Consider the following 18,125-nt stretch of genomic DNA (forward strand, 5'->3'; position numbering starts at 1 on the left):
TTTGAGTTGGTTAACGACATTTTGACTTAAAATTTAGGCTAATTACTCAATTTAATAAATTTACAGTTGCGAGAATTAAATGAAATAATAGTAATTAAACGACACATTTAAATTTTAAAATTAAAGCGCGGTTCACGAGTAAACAATTGAAAGGTAGAGTAGTAAAATCAAAATTTTGAAAGATTGGTAGTGGACTCAAAGTGGTCGATAGTTCATGCAAGTTACGCGCGTGTTTATCATTAATTAATCATGATTGAGTGGGTTTGACCTGGGTTTAAGCATGGTTTAAGTAAACACGGATAGGCCCAAAACCATTTCGAGTCCAACTTTTGAAGCCCATCTCTAGCCCATAGGCCAATTTCGCATGGGCAAAATCCGGATCAAACAAAACCCGCCCCATTAGGCTATGAGCCCGACCCGGCCTACTAATAGATTTATTGGGCTTGGTTTGGATTAAACTCGATCAGGACCCGACCCGGTCCATTTATACTCCCATAGGCCACTAATGTAAACCCTCTCTCCTCTGCGTCCCTGTGGCGTGCTCAAGGACGAGAGAGAGAAAGAGAGAGAGAGAGAGAGGGGTAACGATGTCGAAGAATAGTTTGGAATCAATGCTCCAATCGCATGTGGTAACCTAGGGTTCGGGGCGATGTGAAAAGGGAGGTAATTTTATGTTAATTGGGGATATAGATTCATGCGATCCATTTGTGCTTGTTCTTTGGTTTTTGTTGCGATCGAAATCGTTTAGGTTTTATTGGTTTCGTTTTAGCTCGTTCCTGATTTGATAATTGCGGTTTTGCTGTGTGGATTGTATCTAATTTGGTTAATTGAAACAATTGAATACGAGATTATTGGGTCCAAAATAGGTTTTGGCCGCAATATTTTGTGTACTTAGTGCAGTGGTTTTATTACATTATTTGTTGATTGCAGTTTTGGTGCTTAAAGAAGACTTTTTTTTTTTTTTTTTTTTTGTTCCTTAACAAGTTAATACCTTTTTGGTTTTTAAGTTTTCATTTGCAGTATTAGTGTATGGAGGAACATGCTATTGCTAGTATTAATGCTATTAAGGCTTATGAACTGCAAAGAATATATTCTCAGGAGTTATGGCATAAATTTGATGTATTATATTGTATTATTGATTATATGTAAGGCAAGGATTAGAAACCACTCAAAATTTTCAGCATCTCTTTGTTCTTTTGCTTCCTCTTTGTTCTTCTCTTAATCAAAATCTGATTTTATGCTGACACTTGGTACAGTTGATTGAATTCGTGTTTTTGTTTCATAATCATCATTCTTTTATTAATCATAGTTATCAATTGGAGTTAAATAAGGTCAAATTAGAGATTCTGAGGTTGGAATCTTGTTTTTCCTTGGTGATAGATCTGGTATTTTGTTGAAAATGTTATGCAATTGACTAACATCTGAGTAGTTTGATGATTGGGAGGGTGAATCACATTTGTCTGTATAGCTTCATTTCTGTTCCTTTATCCTGTAGTTATATTTTCTTCTTGGTTTATTGAACTATATCAGTTTTGTCGGGGAGGCTGATTGACGGGTTCAAGATGAGCCAGCCTTCTGTGATACTTGCCACTGGCAGCTATGACCACACTATTAAGTTCTGGGAGGCGAAGAGCGGGCGCTGTTACCGCACTATTCAGTACCCAGATTCCGTGAGTTTTCAAATGTCGTAGCCAGCTTATCTGTTTCCTTTTGTGTGATTTGTATATTATCTCTATCTAACTTTACTACGGCTGCAATTCAGTTATCTGAATTATTACTGCATTAAGAAATCTGTGAACCCGAGCAACTAAGTGATTGTTTACTGCATGATTACTACGGTGTTAGTAATGTTATTGATTCTAAATATATTTCTTATCTCATATTGGCAGCAAATCAATCGGCTTGAGATAACTCCTGACAAGCGATTCTTGGCTGCAGCTGGAAATCCTCACATCCGCCTCTTTGATGTCAATTCTAACAGCCCTCAACCAGTATGCCCATGTTCCGTGAAGTTAATTGACTCTTCCGGTGCCATCTATTTGTGTTTTCTTTTCTTACATTGCCCCATTGCCAGGTTATTAGCTATGATTCGCATACAAACAATGTGATGGCAGTGGGATTTCAATGTGATGGCAATTGGATGTATTCAGGTTCTGAAGATGGAACTGTAAAGATCTGGGATATAAGGTATCTCAAGCAGTTATTCTAATTCAATTACTATGCTAAAAAATATGTGCAGTGATGGATTTGTGGACTCTCTTATTTATCATGACATGTTTTATTTTCTAAATGGATAATAACTATATTCTTATCGTAATTGGTTTCAGGACAGCAACTTGTCAACGGGAGTATGAAAGTCGTGCAGCTGTCAACACAGTCGTTCTACACCCAAATCAGGTTGACTTATGTACTGTTCCATTTCTGATCTTTTTGTAGTTGTGAAAGAAAGTATGCATGAAGATCAGACTTTCTCTGAATTCAATCTGTTGGTTTCCCATTTCATTGTCTGGTCACATCTTCACGCTACTTCAGTTTTGTCTATAGAACCTGAATATGTTTTGGATTTTGACCTCTGTGTCCTTGAACATATTTATAGAACTCGTCGTTTCAATGAGTCATTTTGTAGTTCAAGCAAGCATTCTCAGATCTTAGAAACCCTTTTATGTAATCAGTATCTCGCCAACATTTGCAGAAGGAACTAATATCTGGCGATCAAAATGGAAATATACGAGTGTGGGATTTAGTTGCAAATTCATGCAGCTGTGAGCTGGTGAGTACATTTTTTGCTGCTCTTAGTCTTCAGCTGTCACAATTTGCCTCCCTACATCTTTAATGAAAAGATAAAATGAAAGATTGCCGTAGTTGAGTTTGCGCCATAATTCGCTTGAATGCAGGTACCAGAGGTTGATACCGCAATAAGGTCTCTAACTGTGATGTGGGATGGAAGCATGGTGGTTGCTGCAAACAATCGTGGGACATGTTATGTGTGGCGTTTGCTCAAGGGAACACAGGTATTAAGCTTGCTCTTGGGTTAAACATTGCGGTGTTCCCTGAACTATTGAATTTGTTGGAATTTGTTGGAATTTGCCCTTTTTTATAATTTTAAACAGATTAGTCCTCAAACTTAGCTAACTTTACAATGTCATCCCTGGTTAGTTTTCCGTCAGAAATTTCTGACGTCCATAAGAGCACATGGTAGCAATAAGTTAAATATCAATTAATACGCATCTGCTGAACCCTTTTCTGTAGGCCATGAACATTTTTATCTTTTATTTTTTTTAGTTATGTTTGAGCTAACAGATTGTTTTATTTAGACAATGACATACTTTGAGCCGCTGCATAAATTACAAGCCCATGATGGCTACATCCTGAAGTGCCTTCTTTCTCCAGAATTCTGTGATCCGCAGAGGTATGTAATCTAGCATTAACTACGAATTATTGCTGCTACTGCATCAACTTGTATTGAAACATCAATCGTCTATAGCAGGGAAGCGTACTAGTGACCTATCTTAGAATTTTCGATTTGCTCTTAGCTCTGTTCTTACATGAAAAGATGGAGTAGTATACCACGGATTACATATGTTCCGCTACAGTTGGAATCTGACATTTTTTCTGTCGAACTTTTTTCTAGGTATCTTGCAACTGCTTCATCGGATCACACGGTTAAAATATGGAACGTCGATGGTTTTACACTGGAACGAACTTTAGTAGGTAAGCATTGTTTACCATTGTTAGATGTTCAAAATTCAAAATTTTGTTTTCACGGGCACACTCATCAGCGTGTTTAAACTCATACATAAATCATATTCAGGTCATCAACGCTGGGTCTGGGATTGCGTGTTCTCGGTTGACGGTGCATATTTAATAACAGGTAAGACATTGCATCACATTAAAATCAATTATCAATCTTGCAGGTGGCTGAAAGGGTACAGGGGCATTTGTTAATTATCAACTTTATGAGGGTAAACATGATAACTGTAGGCGTCGCGAGCCAATTTTGCCTAATGAATAATATGTTGACATGCAGCTTCTTCTGATACAACTGCAAGACTATGGACAATGTCCACGGGAGAAACCATCAGGGTGTATCAGGGGCATCATAAAGCTGCTATTTGCTGTGCTCTACACGACGGCGCCGAATCGCACCCATCATAGTTTTACGGTATCGGACTTAATGTGCAGAAGCAGAAGCCTTCCATGTACAAAATTAGCTTCTTAAAAGGTCTTTTTCATTTTTATTGGTTTGATTCTGGTCGCTTGTCGATGCTCAAACCACAGCTTTTCGCCATAGCAGCTTTGGTTAGAACCGGTTTCTTTGTATTCTAGATTGAATGCGCTTAAAACTGTCGTGCATATATTAGCTGTGAATAGATTAATCCTTATCTTGCCATTTGAGCTTTACTTGAACTATTAAGAATTGATACTGAAGAGGCTTGTCTGAGTCTTAGGGGGAGTCTCCTCCCCACGGTCCAAAAAAAAAATGGGTAACTTTAGATCATTGAACATTTAAATTTCTTTTTGTTCCCCCTTATTATTATTATTATTATTATTAACTGATGCATTGCTTGATTATAAATGGTTCCAAGTCGCACACTAATATTCTGTCATTTTTTTTTTTGAATTTTTGGTAAAAGATTTATGAAGGTCATTGAGACTTTGAGACTATATGGAACTTTTATTTTCAAACCTACCAACACGTTAAAAAAGTAGGAGAAACGAGAGCTCAAGGAATTTGCTCTGAAAATTAGATTTGATTACCCAACCAAATAGTAAAAACTGGAGGCGTTAGCAGATGGTCCCGAAACCCATGTAAGTTTGGAGCCTTTCTAGAATTTCAAATCAGTGTTTGCTGGTAAAATTATAAGAAATTATATCGTAACTAGTTATTGCGATATGTAAAATATAATAATATATATAAAATAAAGAGGACATTGCATATAAGGTAGTCTCAAGTAGTTATTAAATCAGATTATTGAGAGAGAGAGAGAGAGCAAATATAAAAGCAACAAGTTTATTTCAAACAAGAGCGATAAGCATATGTCCACAAACAAACCAGCAACACTGCAGCAATATATCCAGATAACACAGTTACTAACTAAACAAGTCTCAAATTCAGTTCTTAACTGCAAACACATTTTACCTAATATCTATATAGCATAAGTTAAGCTGATGATATGTGAGCGACTAGTCGCGCTTAGTTTGACTTGAGCAGCTCAATCTTCTTCTGCAGCTCGTCTTTCACAGCACCGACGAGCTTATCCACGGCTTTCCCTTCCTTGAGAAAAACAAAGGTCGGCATCGCCTCGACCTCCCACTCACGTGCGACGCCCTGCGAATAGAAAAAGCTTCTGTCAGCATAGTAGCAAAATTAGATATAAGGCTGTATTTGGAAATCAAACTATGTCGCATAAAAACCAATTTAATTTGGTCCAAAACGAGAGCTGGTTTTCGACTAGAACACAGAGTGTTAGAGTGAGAGAAATGCGACCCACCTTCAATTCATCAACATCCACCTTCAGGAAAACAACTCCAGGGTACTTCTTGGCAAATTCAGCAAAAACAGGAGCAATCATACGGCAAGGGCCACACCACGAAGCAGTGAAGTCAACGACAACCTAAACAAGGAAATTTAGGTTTCGCCAAGTTAAAATAATAATAATATATATGTATATATATTTTGCCTACTAGTTAAAATAACCAGTTGAACGACATGAATGATCAAGTAAAATCAAGCTGAGGTAGAAAAATTGGTGTAAGAGTAACAAGAAGATCTAAGCAGACTTCTAGCCGATACATTGCCTATATAATTCGCAAAACGCAATCAATTGGAAAACATCTAAAGCTAAAAAATAAGAAATCAAAACATTTGGTAGTTGAAAAAGCTTGCATTGTATTAGGGGCAATTTTAAGCTGGAAATATAATACAAAAGTAATACTGAAACTCCTATTAACAAGACCGGTGTGACATACACACTTAGGGCATGTTTGGTTTATGATTGGAATAAGAATGAAAAATAGAATTGAATTGTATTGGAATGAAAAATGGAATGACGAATATTCAAAAATATTTCATTTATTTATTGGAATGAAAATCAGAATGAACATCTAGGACTTTGTGAGAGTATTTTGGTTAAGAAAGAGAAAAGTGATGAATGGAGAGAATGAGAAGGTGTTTGTAAGAGAGAACTCTGAATGATTTACTTTGGAATGAACCAATTCGAGATTTAAAGCTAAACTGTGCCATTAATGGATTGGGTTATTCCCATTCCAGAGTCAAATGAGAATAGAAATCTGATTCCCGTAAAAGAAATAACAACTATCAGAGTTAATGAATCTCATTCTGATTTTACAGTCTAAAATAGGTGAGCTAAACAAACCCTCAAATTGTATATTTTAGAACAAGCATCGTGGATACTGTTTGAGGAGACAATGCGGCATCATGTACTCACACCAAGTATTTACAGATGCATCATAAATACAGTGAATCACATAAATGCAATTTATTTATTATGCAAATAAATCCATCAAATGAAGGCACAAACAGAGAATGAAGCAGAGAAAAACTGAAAATTTTGATCTTGAAATAAAGAAGCTAATCGCACCTTTCAAATATACAAGGAACATAATATCTAGTGAATCACATAAATGTATTTTATTTATTATGCAAATTAATAAACCTATCAAATGAAGGCACAAACAGAGCATGAAGCAGAGAAAAACTGGAAATTTTGATCTTGAAACAAGGAGACTAATCACACTTTTCAATATATATATATATACTTTGTCTCTACTTCTCACTATTGTTCTTACTCCTTTTCCTCTCCCTTATTTCCTTGCTGCTTCTGACCCATTGCTTACATTTACGCAACATTTCGCAATCTCTCTCAAATGAAATGAACACCCCACGAATAATGTGCCATAACTCAATATACCTACAACCTAATTCTCAAACACTCAAAGTTAATAAACAATTACCATAGATCCCTGATTAAACTTTTTGTTAAAATATCCAAAAATATATGAAAAATTGCAATTTTGAGGCCTATATACATGAAAATTTTACATTTTGATAAAAAAAAGTAAAAAAAAAAAATCTTAGATATTTCTAACTATGATATCAAAATGTTAACCCTAAACAGATTTCATATAAAACTCATTTACTGATTTGGTTTAAAAATATTAAAAGATCACAAACGACTCATCATCCACACCAAATGTGCCATAGGATTCAACTAATTCCAAAGAAAACGCTAAAATGTGAGATCAAACGAAACAGGAAAGAGAATTTTAGGGTTAGAGAGATCACCAGCTTCTTCGACTCATTCGCCTGTTGGAGTTGGCGACTCCACTCCTCCACGGCGTGGCATGCGATCACGGCTCCCTCCTCCGCCATTATCGATCTCTCTCCTCCCTCTCTACACACTCTCTCTCTCTCTCTCTCTCTCTCTCTCTCTCTCTTCTTCTTCTTCCTCGGTGGGATCGCAAAATATAAAATAAAAATAAATAAAAAAGCACAAAAAACCGAAATGCTCGATGCTTTTACCCTACCGGCGATCGAGGAGTTTATATAGGCGTATTAGGCGGTGTCAAATTACGTAATTGCCCACGTTCGTAGTTTCCGTTTCGCTCTCTTTCCTTCCTCGTGCACCATGTACAAAAATGCATGGAGATCCCTCACCTATATTAGTTTCTGAAAAATCACCTTTCAATTTTTTTTAATCCCTTATTTTTGATTCAAATTACAAAAGTTATAAATTAAAGAGATGCCAATTTCTTTTTTTTTTTTTTACAAAAATAATATAGGGGCTATTTCCAAAACGTCCACAAGTGTTGACCTCTTCATGCATTTTGCCATTCCTCCGTAGGGATGCCAATGAATACAGATACCCGAAATTTTATCTGAACCCGAACCCGAACCCGAACCCGAAGAAAGCGAGTTTATCCAACATTAAATGGATATGGTTTCGGATATGAAAATATCAAAAAATAAAAATCTGACGGATATGGATACCAATATGAATTTTGATTGTACTCGACTCGAAACCAAACCTGACCCAAACTCGAATTTATTTTACATTATATATATATATATATATATATATATATATATATATATATATATATATATATATATATNATATTTTGAAATATTAAAAAGAGAAATAATTATTTTAGGTTTGGAATTTCATATTCGGGTACGAGTTCAGATTTGGATATAAATTTTTAAAATTTTTTGAATTTAGATTCGAATTCGGATTTCGGATTTGGAATGAGGGTCGGGTTCGAATTTTTAAAAATCCCTCCCAAATCTAATCAGACCCGTTGACCTCCATATTCCTACGTATATAATGTGAATGAATGAATAGTTTCCAAATATACGTCTCGATTCGACGTATTAGGAAATTGGAGCTGGTCAATATTTTCCGTTACACACATCGAAATGCTATTGGGTGTTGACGTATGCTGACGTATGCGCTTACCAGGTGTTGGCCATACGAAACGATGTAAATGGTTACGGATATCTCAAATTTTATCCAAATTCGAAGCTGAACGGATTAAATTTATTTTATGTTAAATAAATATAATTTTAGATATAAATATTAAAAATAAAAATTTGATAGATATGAATTTTGATTGTACCCGATCTGAATTCAAACCCTATTCGAATTCGACTTGAATCTGAATTTATTTTACATTATATATAATATGTATATATAAATTTAATATTATATAATATGTATATGAAAATTTAATATTATATAATATGTATATGAAATGAGAAATAATTGTTTTGGTTTCAAATTTTTGAGTTCGGATTTGGATTTGGATATGAATTTTTAAAATCCGTTGGGTTGAAATTCAGGTTTTGGGTTGAGATTCAAGTTTGGAGTCGGGTTGGGGTTCGGAGTCGGGTTGGGGTTCGGATTTTTAAAAATCCACCCGAAATCCGCCCCGTTGACATTCCTAAACAAAAGAGCTCTTCAAAATTGAATCGAATGGAATTGCACAAAAATAATTCGGATCTATTTAATTTTCATAAAATATTTTTATTTAGTTTAAATTTTTTAACACTACTTAAATAAAATATAGTCCTAATTAGTTTATGTTAAAATTATTACGTTAATATCTCTAATTATTTGATTATTATTTAAAATCAAGATACAAATTTTTTCCTCTAAAATTTGAGACTAATATATGTTGATTTTACTAAAATTTCGGGTTATTTGGTTTATTCAATTTTTCTAGTTTTTAACTTTTATAATTGAAATAAATCAAATTATATAAAAAATTGAACCGAATGGAGTGATTCATTATGATTCGAAAATTCGATTTAAACCGAGAGGATCGATATACAAAATTGTGTAAAATTGGTAGGAGTGACAATAGATAAGGAAACAAGAGAAATTTGTGAAAGTAAAATTTGGATTTGCGTGGCAAATCTTATATTACTATAAATTCATCAAAAACAAATTATTGCAATAATAATAATAATAATACTATATAAGTTTTTTTTTTTTAACATATGGTGAAATTGTTAGAAGCACCTTCGGTAGATAAAAATTACTTTTTATTTTTAACAGTGCAGCAAAATAGTTTTTCTTAAAAAGTTTTATGTAAAAATAGTGCCAAGGAAAAGTATTATTATTATTATTTTAATAATTGGATGGATTTGTATGGATTAGTCCAATCGTACTCTTGGAAACGTCATATATTAATACACACAACCCCACGTATAAATGTCTAGTGGAGAGGCAAAAGTTTAGTTTAATTGGATAATTCAATTTAGTTAACTAAATATTCATACATTATTTTTAGTGTAAAAGTGATGTGACATTTTAATTATTAGCACATTACCCATCACAACTTTAATTCATCGCTGCAACTGCAATACTAGGTATATATCAATACTTAGCTAACTAAATAAGATTATAAAATTTGATTGTAATAATATCATTTATTTATTATGATTTTCATATAAATATTTCATTTGTGTTTGCTAAATATTGAATTGTATTCAATCAAATATAGGTATATAAAACTTTGAATATGCATTTGAAACTTTAGTTATATTATTGCCAATTCTAATTTATATTTATATGTGTGCACTATATATATATATATATGGCATAGGTTTTGCTACGAATACTTATCGTATTAAAAAACGCTCGGTACTACTAATTTATTTTGATGATAGAGCTTCCAAATTGATGATCGGCAGAGGACTATAAACTGCACCGTTATAACATGATCTAAACTATTCTAAACTGAATCTGGAAACATCAATTTTCATGTATTTACTCTTTCGATATTGTTATTTGTCCATCTACAATGAACTAGAAATAAATGCTGGAAATGAATATTCGCTGCCACAAAGTAGCATGATACTAAAGTTATTTAAAATAGTCCTTAAGCAGATTTATTTAACAAAAATTTATTATTTATGAATCTTCTTATAGTAGCCATATCAGTTATTTAAAAGGTTTAATGATTTTATCACTACCTTTAAATCGTTCAGTTAGTGATAGCAAAAAAATCATGAAATTTGATTCTTCTAGATATTTCAATGGTTTAGATCATGTCATATCTGTGCCGATCGTCAATTTGAAGCTCTATCATCAAAACAATTGTAGTAAACCGAGCAGCTCTACTATCGATTGTTACCCACGTCAAAACTCTCTCTCTCTCTCTCTCTCTCTCTCTCTCTCTCTCTCTATATATATATATATATATATATAGAGCTAGGCTTCTATGCTTTCGAAAGTACGGAGGCCTCCGTACTTGTAAGTTGTTTTCGATGATGGGACGTCCAATTTGGCGATCGGTTCCGTTAGACAAGATCTACACTATTAGAACTATCTAGAAACCAAATTTCATAATTTTTTAGCTTCGTTTGCCTAGTGAACGAGTAGCCACAAAATGAACGGCAGAAAATAAAAATCTCATAAAAAACAGCGATAAATGACTCAAATTTCAAATCGGAATTATTGTTCTTGCTCTTGATGTTAAGTAGAATTTTCTATTAAAGTTTCATGTAATTGGATATTTCTACACCGTTGAATTTAAAAACGTGCCACATCGGCCGTTAAAATAGTCATTTTTGAAAGCTTTTGATCATTTGGTAAATGAAGTCGAAAAATTATAAAATTTGGTTTCTAGATAGTTCCAATAGCATAGATTATGGCTAATGGAGCCGATCGTCGAATCGGATGTCCTATCATCGAAAACAATTTACAAGCACAGAGGCCTCCGTACTTTCGAAAACACGGAAGACCTACTATATATATATATATAGAGTCCGGCTATGGTGCTTGTAAAACTACTAGGTATTTGGTACTTGTAAATTTTTTACCATTAGATCTACGCCTTTAATCATTTTCACCCGTTAGATTATACTATTCAACCAACTACCCACTTAACCCTAGGGGTCCCACATCATCTTAACCGCACATTTCTTAATCCAAGGGCTAAAAACTTACAAGCACCAATGACTTGGTACTTTTAAAAGCATAGGAGCTCAATTTTATATATATATATATATATATACTATATATATATATATATACTATATTATATATAGTCCGGCTATGGTTGCTTGTTATAAAGCACAAAAAATTTGGATGCTTGTAAATTTTTTACCGTAGATTTATGTCCTTTGATCATTTTTCATCGTTAGATATTCACTATTCAACAAACTAAGCCACTCAACCATAAGGGGCCCACATATATCTACCGCACTCCTGTTAATCAAGGGCCGAATAAAAACTTACAAGATCAATGACTGATGACTTTTAAAAAGATGGAGGAGCTACAACTTTTAAATATATATATATAATACTGATATATATATATACTATATTATTAAAGTCCGGCTACTATGCTTATAATAGCACGAAGAATTGGTGTACCAAGTTTTCTGCGGTTAGATCTCTTTTGATCATTTTTCCTGTATAGATCATACTCATTCAACCAAGCACACACTCAACCCGTAAGGGCCCAGCAGTCATCCTAAAATCATCAAAACGCCACATCTTGCTTAATCATATGGCCAAAATTGGTAGTAGAATGACTTGGTGCTAATTATGCAAGTAGCCTTAGTTCTATATATATATATTATATATATATACAATATTATATATAGTTGAGCTATGATACTTTTACAAGTATCACCATCATGGTACTATTAGGTTTTAAGCCATTGGATCTACTTTTTGATTATTAATAGCCCTTAGATTAAACACTATTCCACCTACCACCACCTACCACCATCATCTCAACCTCACATCTCTCCATCCAAGGGCTAAAAACACACAAGTATCACCCCCATGATACTTTTACAAGTATTCTAGCCCTACTATATATATATATATATATATATTATGAGTCCAGCTATGGTGCTTGTAAAAGTACCAAGCACTTGGTGCTTGTAAGTTTTTTACCGTTAGATCTAGTCATCGGATCATTTTCAACCATTAGATTATACTATTCAACCAACAACCCACCCACTAAACCCTAGGGAGCCCACATCATCTTAACCGCATATCTTTTAATCCAATGGCTAAAAATCTATAAGCACTAATAACTTGGTACTTTTAAAAGCATAGGAGCTCGATTCTATTATTATTATTATTATTGTTATTATTATTATTATTATTATTCAATCTATATTCCATTTCGAAAAAGTATCTTAACGGTATTTGAATCCGTTTTTAGCAAATATAATAATAAAAATTTAATATTTAATACATATCTATATCCGCATTTATATTCGGAAAAGAATATGGATGTAGATATAGTTTTATCACGACAATATCCTATCCCTTTTTCATCCCAAGGTATGCAATAACCTTTGCCTTGCATAGCCTCATAATGGGCCGGACTTGAACCAGAAAAGAAAAATTACCCGGACCCACAAACAAATTGGGCTGAAAGGCTTTACAGCCCATAGGCCAACATCCTACAATGTGCTATCAACATACGCTCCGCTTCGCTCCGCTCCGCTCCGCATTCGTGGAGAGAGAGAGAGAGAGAGAGAGAGAGAGCTCAAGCCTCAAAGAGACGAGAGAGAGAGAGAGAGAGCTAAAAGAGAGAGAAGCGCCGCCATGTATCGCCACGCCTCGCGCCTCCTGATCCGATCGTCCTCCTCCTCCGCCTCCGGCGGCCGCGCGGCGGCGGCGGCGGCGGGGCCCCGGGCGGCGTTCTCGACCGACGTGCCGGCGCCGGCGACGGAGGACACGGGGTTCGTGGAGGCGTGGCGCAAGGTGGCGCCGAGCCTGGAGCCCCCGAAGACGCCCTCGGCGTTCATGAAGCCCCGACCACCGACCCCCTCCTCGATCCCCTCCAAGCTCACCGTCAACTTCGTCCTCCCCTACCAATCCGAGATCTCCAACAAGGAGGTCCAGATCCCTATCTATTTTCCTCTTAATGCCCTTTACTGTACGTTTGTTTCGGTGCATATTTGGTTTCGTTCGGCACTACCTAGGGTTTCAGTTTTGGTTTTGGTTTTGGTTGTGGTTCTCTCGATTTGATTCAAAATTTCTTACTTTAGGGCATGTTTGGTTCATGATTGGAATGAGAATGAGAAATGGAATTGGATTGCATTAGAATGGGAAGTAGAATGATGAATCATCCAAACTTTTTGGTTCATTATTGGAATGGAAATTGGAATAGATAATCAGGACATCTAGAATTTTGAAAGAGGAGAGTGATCAAGGGAGAGGAGGAGGAGATGTTTGTGAGAAGATTTTGAATTGTTTACTTTGGATTGGGCCAATCTAGGAAGCCGGATTGGGTCATTTATTCCCATTCCACTTTGAAATGGGAATCAGAATTTGATGCCGGTAAAACAAACAACAACTATCAGAATCATTGAATTCCATTCCATATCCAAGCCAAACAAGCCCTTTTTGTGGAGTGTCGATCAATATGGATCAAATACTGAATGTACCCTAGTAAGGAGAAGATATTACCAAATGGAACATCAAAACGGTGGCTGTTGGCAATCATATAGAAATTTCTTTTGGAGCTGGAATTGTTAAGATTAGTACTCGAACTCATAACGTGAAAATTCTTGAAGTCGAAAGGTGTTGGTACTGCATCTAGATTATAATCAACTTGCTAATATGAATTAGAAAAATGGAAAAAATGCTGGCTATTCATATATCTTGGATTTTTTGGTTGTGTTAATCGACTAATGACATACTCTTGTATGTTCAAGGACAAGCAGTAGAAAAAACGAAAAGATAGTAGAATCAGAAAATAATTTTATTAGTTACGATAAAACAAGAATCGAGGATTAGGGCAGAACATAGATTTGCAATTCGTAATACCAGTTTTCTATTTGAATATTAGATTATTAGGTTACCAGATTTGCATGGCAAGTCCTACAGGTAACATTACACTGTTCAGACTCGGCTAGTAGCCAAGAGCACAGTGGAGCTTTGTTCGGGTCACGCTTCTCCCTTCCTAGGATCCTCTATGCTTTACGACTAGGACTACAAAAGTGATTACATGTAAGTAATGTAAAACTGTATGGAGGCAATCCTTAATCTTTTAATCTTAGTCCGGTCATGTTTGATCTAGCATGCATTTGGGCTTGGACTTTACTTTCTTGGTTTCTGTTACATTAGCTGATTAGGTTGGAGCCCTAGTGGACTCAAATTTAGCTGTCTGTTGTTATCTGCTGGAGAATGCTATCTAGTGGAAGGATCCCAACCGAGAGGAGTTAGAACAAGAGGAGAAAAAAGGTTGCAACTGTTCCATCAATTCTGAAAGAAGACATCAGAATGAAGCACTATCTGTGGGCGATGTTTAGAGATCTGATTGGAATTTTGGCCGTTGGCCTTCTTTTTCTCTTCCCTCTCATCCCTTTTTATGTATATTTATATTTTATTTTATTTTATTTTATCTCTTCCTTTCTTGACTCTATGCCTTACTTTCGCATGCCATCTATTTCCCACAAGAATTAGAATTACTGTAGTCTAGTGTGCAAAACTGCTACTAGGAGAGAAGACTTTGTGGCGAGAAGTGATTTCTCCAGCAGATTTTTATGTTACAATGATTTATATCATCTCCAATTGAGCCATATTAAGATAATTAGCAAGTTTCGGCTAGAATCTGAATATTTCGAATTAAATTAAGTTGGACGAATACTTGATCTAATCTAATTGAAAACTGTGAATTTTGGACAAAAAGGCCACGTGATGGATCTCCTTGCTGGGCAATTTGATATCTACAGAAATGATATGTACTACCATGTCCATGCATAATATTATGATAGTTGAATTTGCTTAATCAGTTGGTGCTTGGTTAATTAGTCAACATGAGTTGGTTTTGTGCATTTGTTGTCATTGCTGACCATAGCTTGAAGTGGCCCATTATAGTGGTAGCTGGGATAGCAAATGATGGCTAGTGGTAATTTGAGGTGGTCAAAAGTGTTGATGCAAAAGTGGTGATTGCTAACCAATGTGGTTAGCTGGTGTGAATGGCAGTGCTTAAAGATGTTCGTTGGTGGTGGTGGTGGTCAATGGAGCAAATTTGGAATGAATTCTTGTTCGTCATCTCTACACTATTTATCAGTTATAGTCATTTGTTCTTAGTAATTTGATACATGATCACTGCATAGCCTAAACACAACACTTCCTGGTTGTTTTGTTCCCATTATTGGATTCTTGGGAATCTGAATCTTGCGATAGACCTACAAGTCTTAAACTAAATTGATTCTTAATGCCGTGGTTGATCCTTATACAGCAGGGAATAGCTCGAGTTATCCCCCAGTTCTTATGCAACATATTTTGGCAGTGGATAGCAGTTTTTAACTTTTGGATCTGGTTATCTAGGATAACTAGGAAGAACTCCAGTTCCTCATGTCCATGACCATTCATTCTGTAAATTGCACACTATATATGGTTATTATCTATCTTCCATTCGTCACATTAATGCTTCGTTTACTGCTCAACTCCTTTTCATATATCATTACCTGATAATTGTGTGTGCTTTCCTGCAGGATTTTCTTGGTATTTTTCAAATGTGTTTTGTTTTTTATATGTTTACTCAACTAAGTTACCATTGTTCTGTGGAGTTGTCCTTGTTTTTCTCTTTTCCCTTATCATGCGTTCCATTGGTGCTGGATGCACCTCTAGGTTCTTGCTGAATCTTGTGTCTGCTGAACATCTTTGAGGCAACCTTGCTTGCTACTATAATAACATCAGATACAAAATTTATTATTTGTCATGACCATTCGTCCTACTCTTTTCCATGTACAAATGTTCTTTAATTTCAGGTCGATATGGTGATCATACCAGCAACCACAGGGCAAATGGGTGTTCTCCCCGGTCACGTCGCCACGATCGCAGAGCTCAAGCCTGGCCTTCTCTCTGTGCATGAAGGGAATGAGGTGAACAAGTACTTTGTGAGCAGTGGGTTTGCGTTCATCCATGCAAACTCTTTTGCGGATATAGTGGCAGTCGAGGCCGTCCCTCTTGACCGCATCGACTCTAGCCTGGTACAGAAGGGCCTCGCTGACTTCACCCAGAAGCTCAACTCAGCTACTACGGATTTGGAAAAGGCTGAGGCACAAATTGGTGTTGACGTCCACAGTGCACTTAATGCTGCCCTAACTGGTTGAAATATATTATTTAAGACTGGAAGAGCGTCTTCCTTTGCCACCAAAATTCGAACATGAGCTGAAGAGCGAGCTTGCTCGTTGCATAAGAACTGAGAAAAGAGTGTCTTGAATAAATTGTATCTTGAATAATTTGTACTTTCCTTGAATTTATGTTCACTTCCGTTTATGGTTTCTTAACGGTAGTTCCTTGAATTTATGTTACTGCCCGTTTGTGGTTTCTTAATGGTAGATATCTTTTTCCTCCTGGTTAGCCAATACTAAGGTGAAAGTGTTCATCATTTTGATCAGGCCTGATATGGACAGGTTTGCAGGAATTCTGATTTGGGTTATATTGTCTAGTATATATATTTAATTAAAATAAATTTTCCTATGCCCATCAATGTTTAAATAAATATTGTTATTCTGTTTGGATCGTCTTCATGTTTTCATCTATTTGTCTGAACCTAATCTGTGCGCAATGCGAGTATCAGATCAAAAACTATTTACTGGGCTTTTAGTTAAATTGCTGTAATTGCTGATGATGCATTTGTTTAGTATTTGCACTATTTTTTCTGCTTGCTTATTTTGTTTCATGTTAAGTTAATCAACTCTTTCTGAGTATAGGAAAATCAAAGCTTAGTAATTTCATATACTAAAGATTTATTTTAATTGCACTGACCATTATTTCCAACACACTACAGTTACAGGGCGTGTTTGGTTTGCTTGTTTTTTACCCTGGAATTCGGTTTGTGGGTGTTTGGTACGCAGGAATCTCATTCCGATTTTGATTCCAGAGTAGAATGGAAATTTCTCAATCACATCTTTTTTCAATCTGACTTAGAAGGCCGGATTGGAAGTTGAATCTATTTATTCGGATTACATTTATGTTTTCAACTTTTTAAATTAAAATATGAGTTAAATTTTAAAAATTAAATATATAATTTTAAAATTTAATTTGAACTTAAATTAAAAATTAAAATTTAATCAAGTATTTCGAATCTAACTTATGAATTTGAATTTAAATTAAATTTTAATTTATATAAAGTTTTATTCAAATTTTATTTCAAACTTAAATTAAATTTATGGATTCAAATTAAAATTTAAATTGTAATTTTAAGTTTGAATTTGAATAAATTAAAATTTAGTTTCATATTTTGAATTATCCACTCAACTTCAAAGTTTAATTTTTTTTAAAAAAATAGATTTAAAATTTTGACATTTGACATTATTTCAAAATTTTGATGTAAATTTTTAATATTTAATTTTTAATTTGAATTTAAATTAATATATTATAGAGATAATGTAGTATGTTAATTTGATTACGTTTTTATATCCATCTGAATCAAACACTGACAATGAGAATTGATTTATTCCGATTCCGATTCAGGTGATTAACCAAACAGAATTAGGTAATGAGTCATTCCGATTCCGATTCCAGTTTATTTTGATTTCGATTCCGATTCCGACTCTGACTTCAAACCAAACACGCCCACAATGTAAAAAGTTTATGAATTGAAAGATG

The 18,125-nt window shown here is 34.9% G+C and overlaps 3 protein-coding genes across 3 annotated transcripts; 2 read left to right on the forward strand and 1 right to left on the reverse strand.

The window, feature by feature from the left end:
- Positions 507-4,382, forward strand: LOC109712291 (protein LST8 homolog). Its single transcript, XM_020235777.1, has 11 exons — positions 507-663; positions 1,531-1,670; positions 1,890-1,991; positions 2,075-2,187; positions 2,328-2,397; positions 2,693-2,770; positions 2,895-3,011; positions 3,315-3,409; positions 3,632-3,711; positions 3,812-3,871; positions 4,028-4,382. Exons 2-11 carry the CDS (start codon positions 1,563-1,565, stop codon positions 4,153-4,155), a joined length of 951 nt encoding a protein of 316 aa, XP_020091366.1. The 5' UTR covers positions 507-663; positions 1,531-1,562; the 3' UTR covers positions 4,156-4,382.
- Positions 5,015-7,489, reverse strand: LOC109712482 (thioredoxin H1-like). Its single transcript, XM_020236066.1, has 3 exons — positions 7,307-7,489; positions 5,493-5,615; positions 5,015-5,329 (listed from the first exon to the last, which is right to left on the reverse strand). The coding sequence occupies exons 1-3, from the start codon at positions 7,391-7,393 to the stop codon at positions 5,195-5,197; spliced, it is 345 nt and encodes a 114-aa protein (XP_020091655.1). The 5' UTR covers positions 7,394-7,489; the 3' UTR covers positions 5,015-5,194.
- Positions 12,992-16,953, forward strand: LOC109712983 (ATP synthase subunit delta', mitochondrial). Its single transcript, XM_020236882.1, has 2 exons — positions 12,992-13,394; positions 16,280-16,953. The coding sequence occupies exons 1-2, from the start codon at positions 13,101-13,103 to the stop codon at positions 16,622-16,624; spliced, it is 639 nt and encodes a 212-aa protein (XP_020092471.1). The 5' UTR covers positions 12,992-13,100; the 3' UTR covers positions 16,625-16,953.

Source organism: Ananas comosus, linkage group 7 (assembly GCF_001540865.1).
Source record: "Ananas comosus cultivar F153 linkage group 7, ASM154086v1, whole genome shotgun sequence".
In the NCBI taxonomy this organism is placed as follows: domain Eukaryota; kingdom Viridiplantae; phylum Streptophyta; class Magnoliopsida; order Poales; family Bromeliaceae; genus Ananas; species Ananas comosus.

Excerpts from the sequence above, each read along its gene's own strand:
- LOC109712291 (XM_020235777.1), top strand. The coding sequence starts at position 1,563 with ATGAGCCAGCCTTCTGTGATACTTGCCACTGGCAGCTATGACCACACT. Across the intron at positions 2,771-2,894 it reads ATTCATGCAGCTGTGAGCTG|GTACCAGAGGTTGATACCGC; the intron begins GTGAGTACATTT and ends GCTTGAATGCAG. Across the intron at positions 3,872-4,027 it reads CGGTGCATATTTAATAACAG|CTTCTTCTGATACAACTGCA; the intron begins GTAAGACATTGC and ends GTTGACATGCAG.
- LOC109712482 (XM_020236066.1), bottom strand. The coding sequence starts at position 7,393 with ATGGCGGAGGAGGGAGCCGTGATCGCATGCCACGCCGTGGAGGAGTGG. Across the intron at positions 5,616-7,306 it reads CGAATGAGTCGAAGAAGCTG|GTTGTCGTTGACTTCACTGC; the intron begins GTGATCTCTCTA and ends TTCCTTGTTTAG. Across the intron at positions 5,330-5,492 it reads TGGATGTTGATGAATTGAAG|GGCGTCGCACGTGAGTGGGA; the intron begins GTGGGTCGCATT and ends TTCTATTCGCAG.
- LOC109712983 (XM_020236882.1), top strand. The coding sequence starts at position 13,101 with ATGTATCGCCACGCCTCGCGCCTCCTGATCCGATCGTCCTCCTCCTCC. Across the intron at positions 13,395-16,279 it reads CCGAGATCTCCAACAAGGAG|GTCGATATGGTGATCATACC; the intron begins GTCCAGATCCCT and ends CTTTAATTTCAG.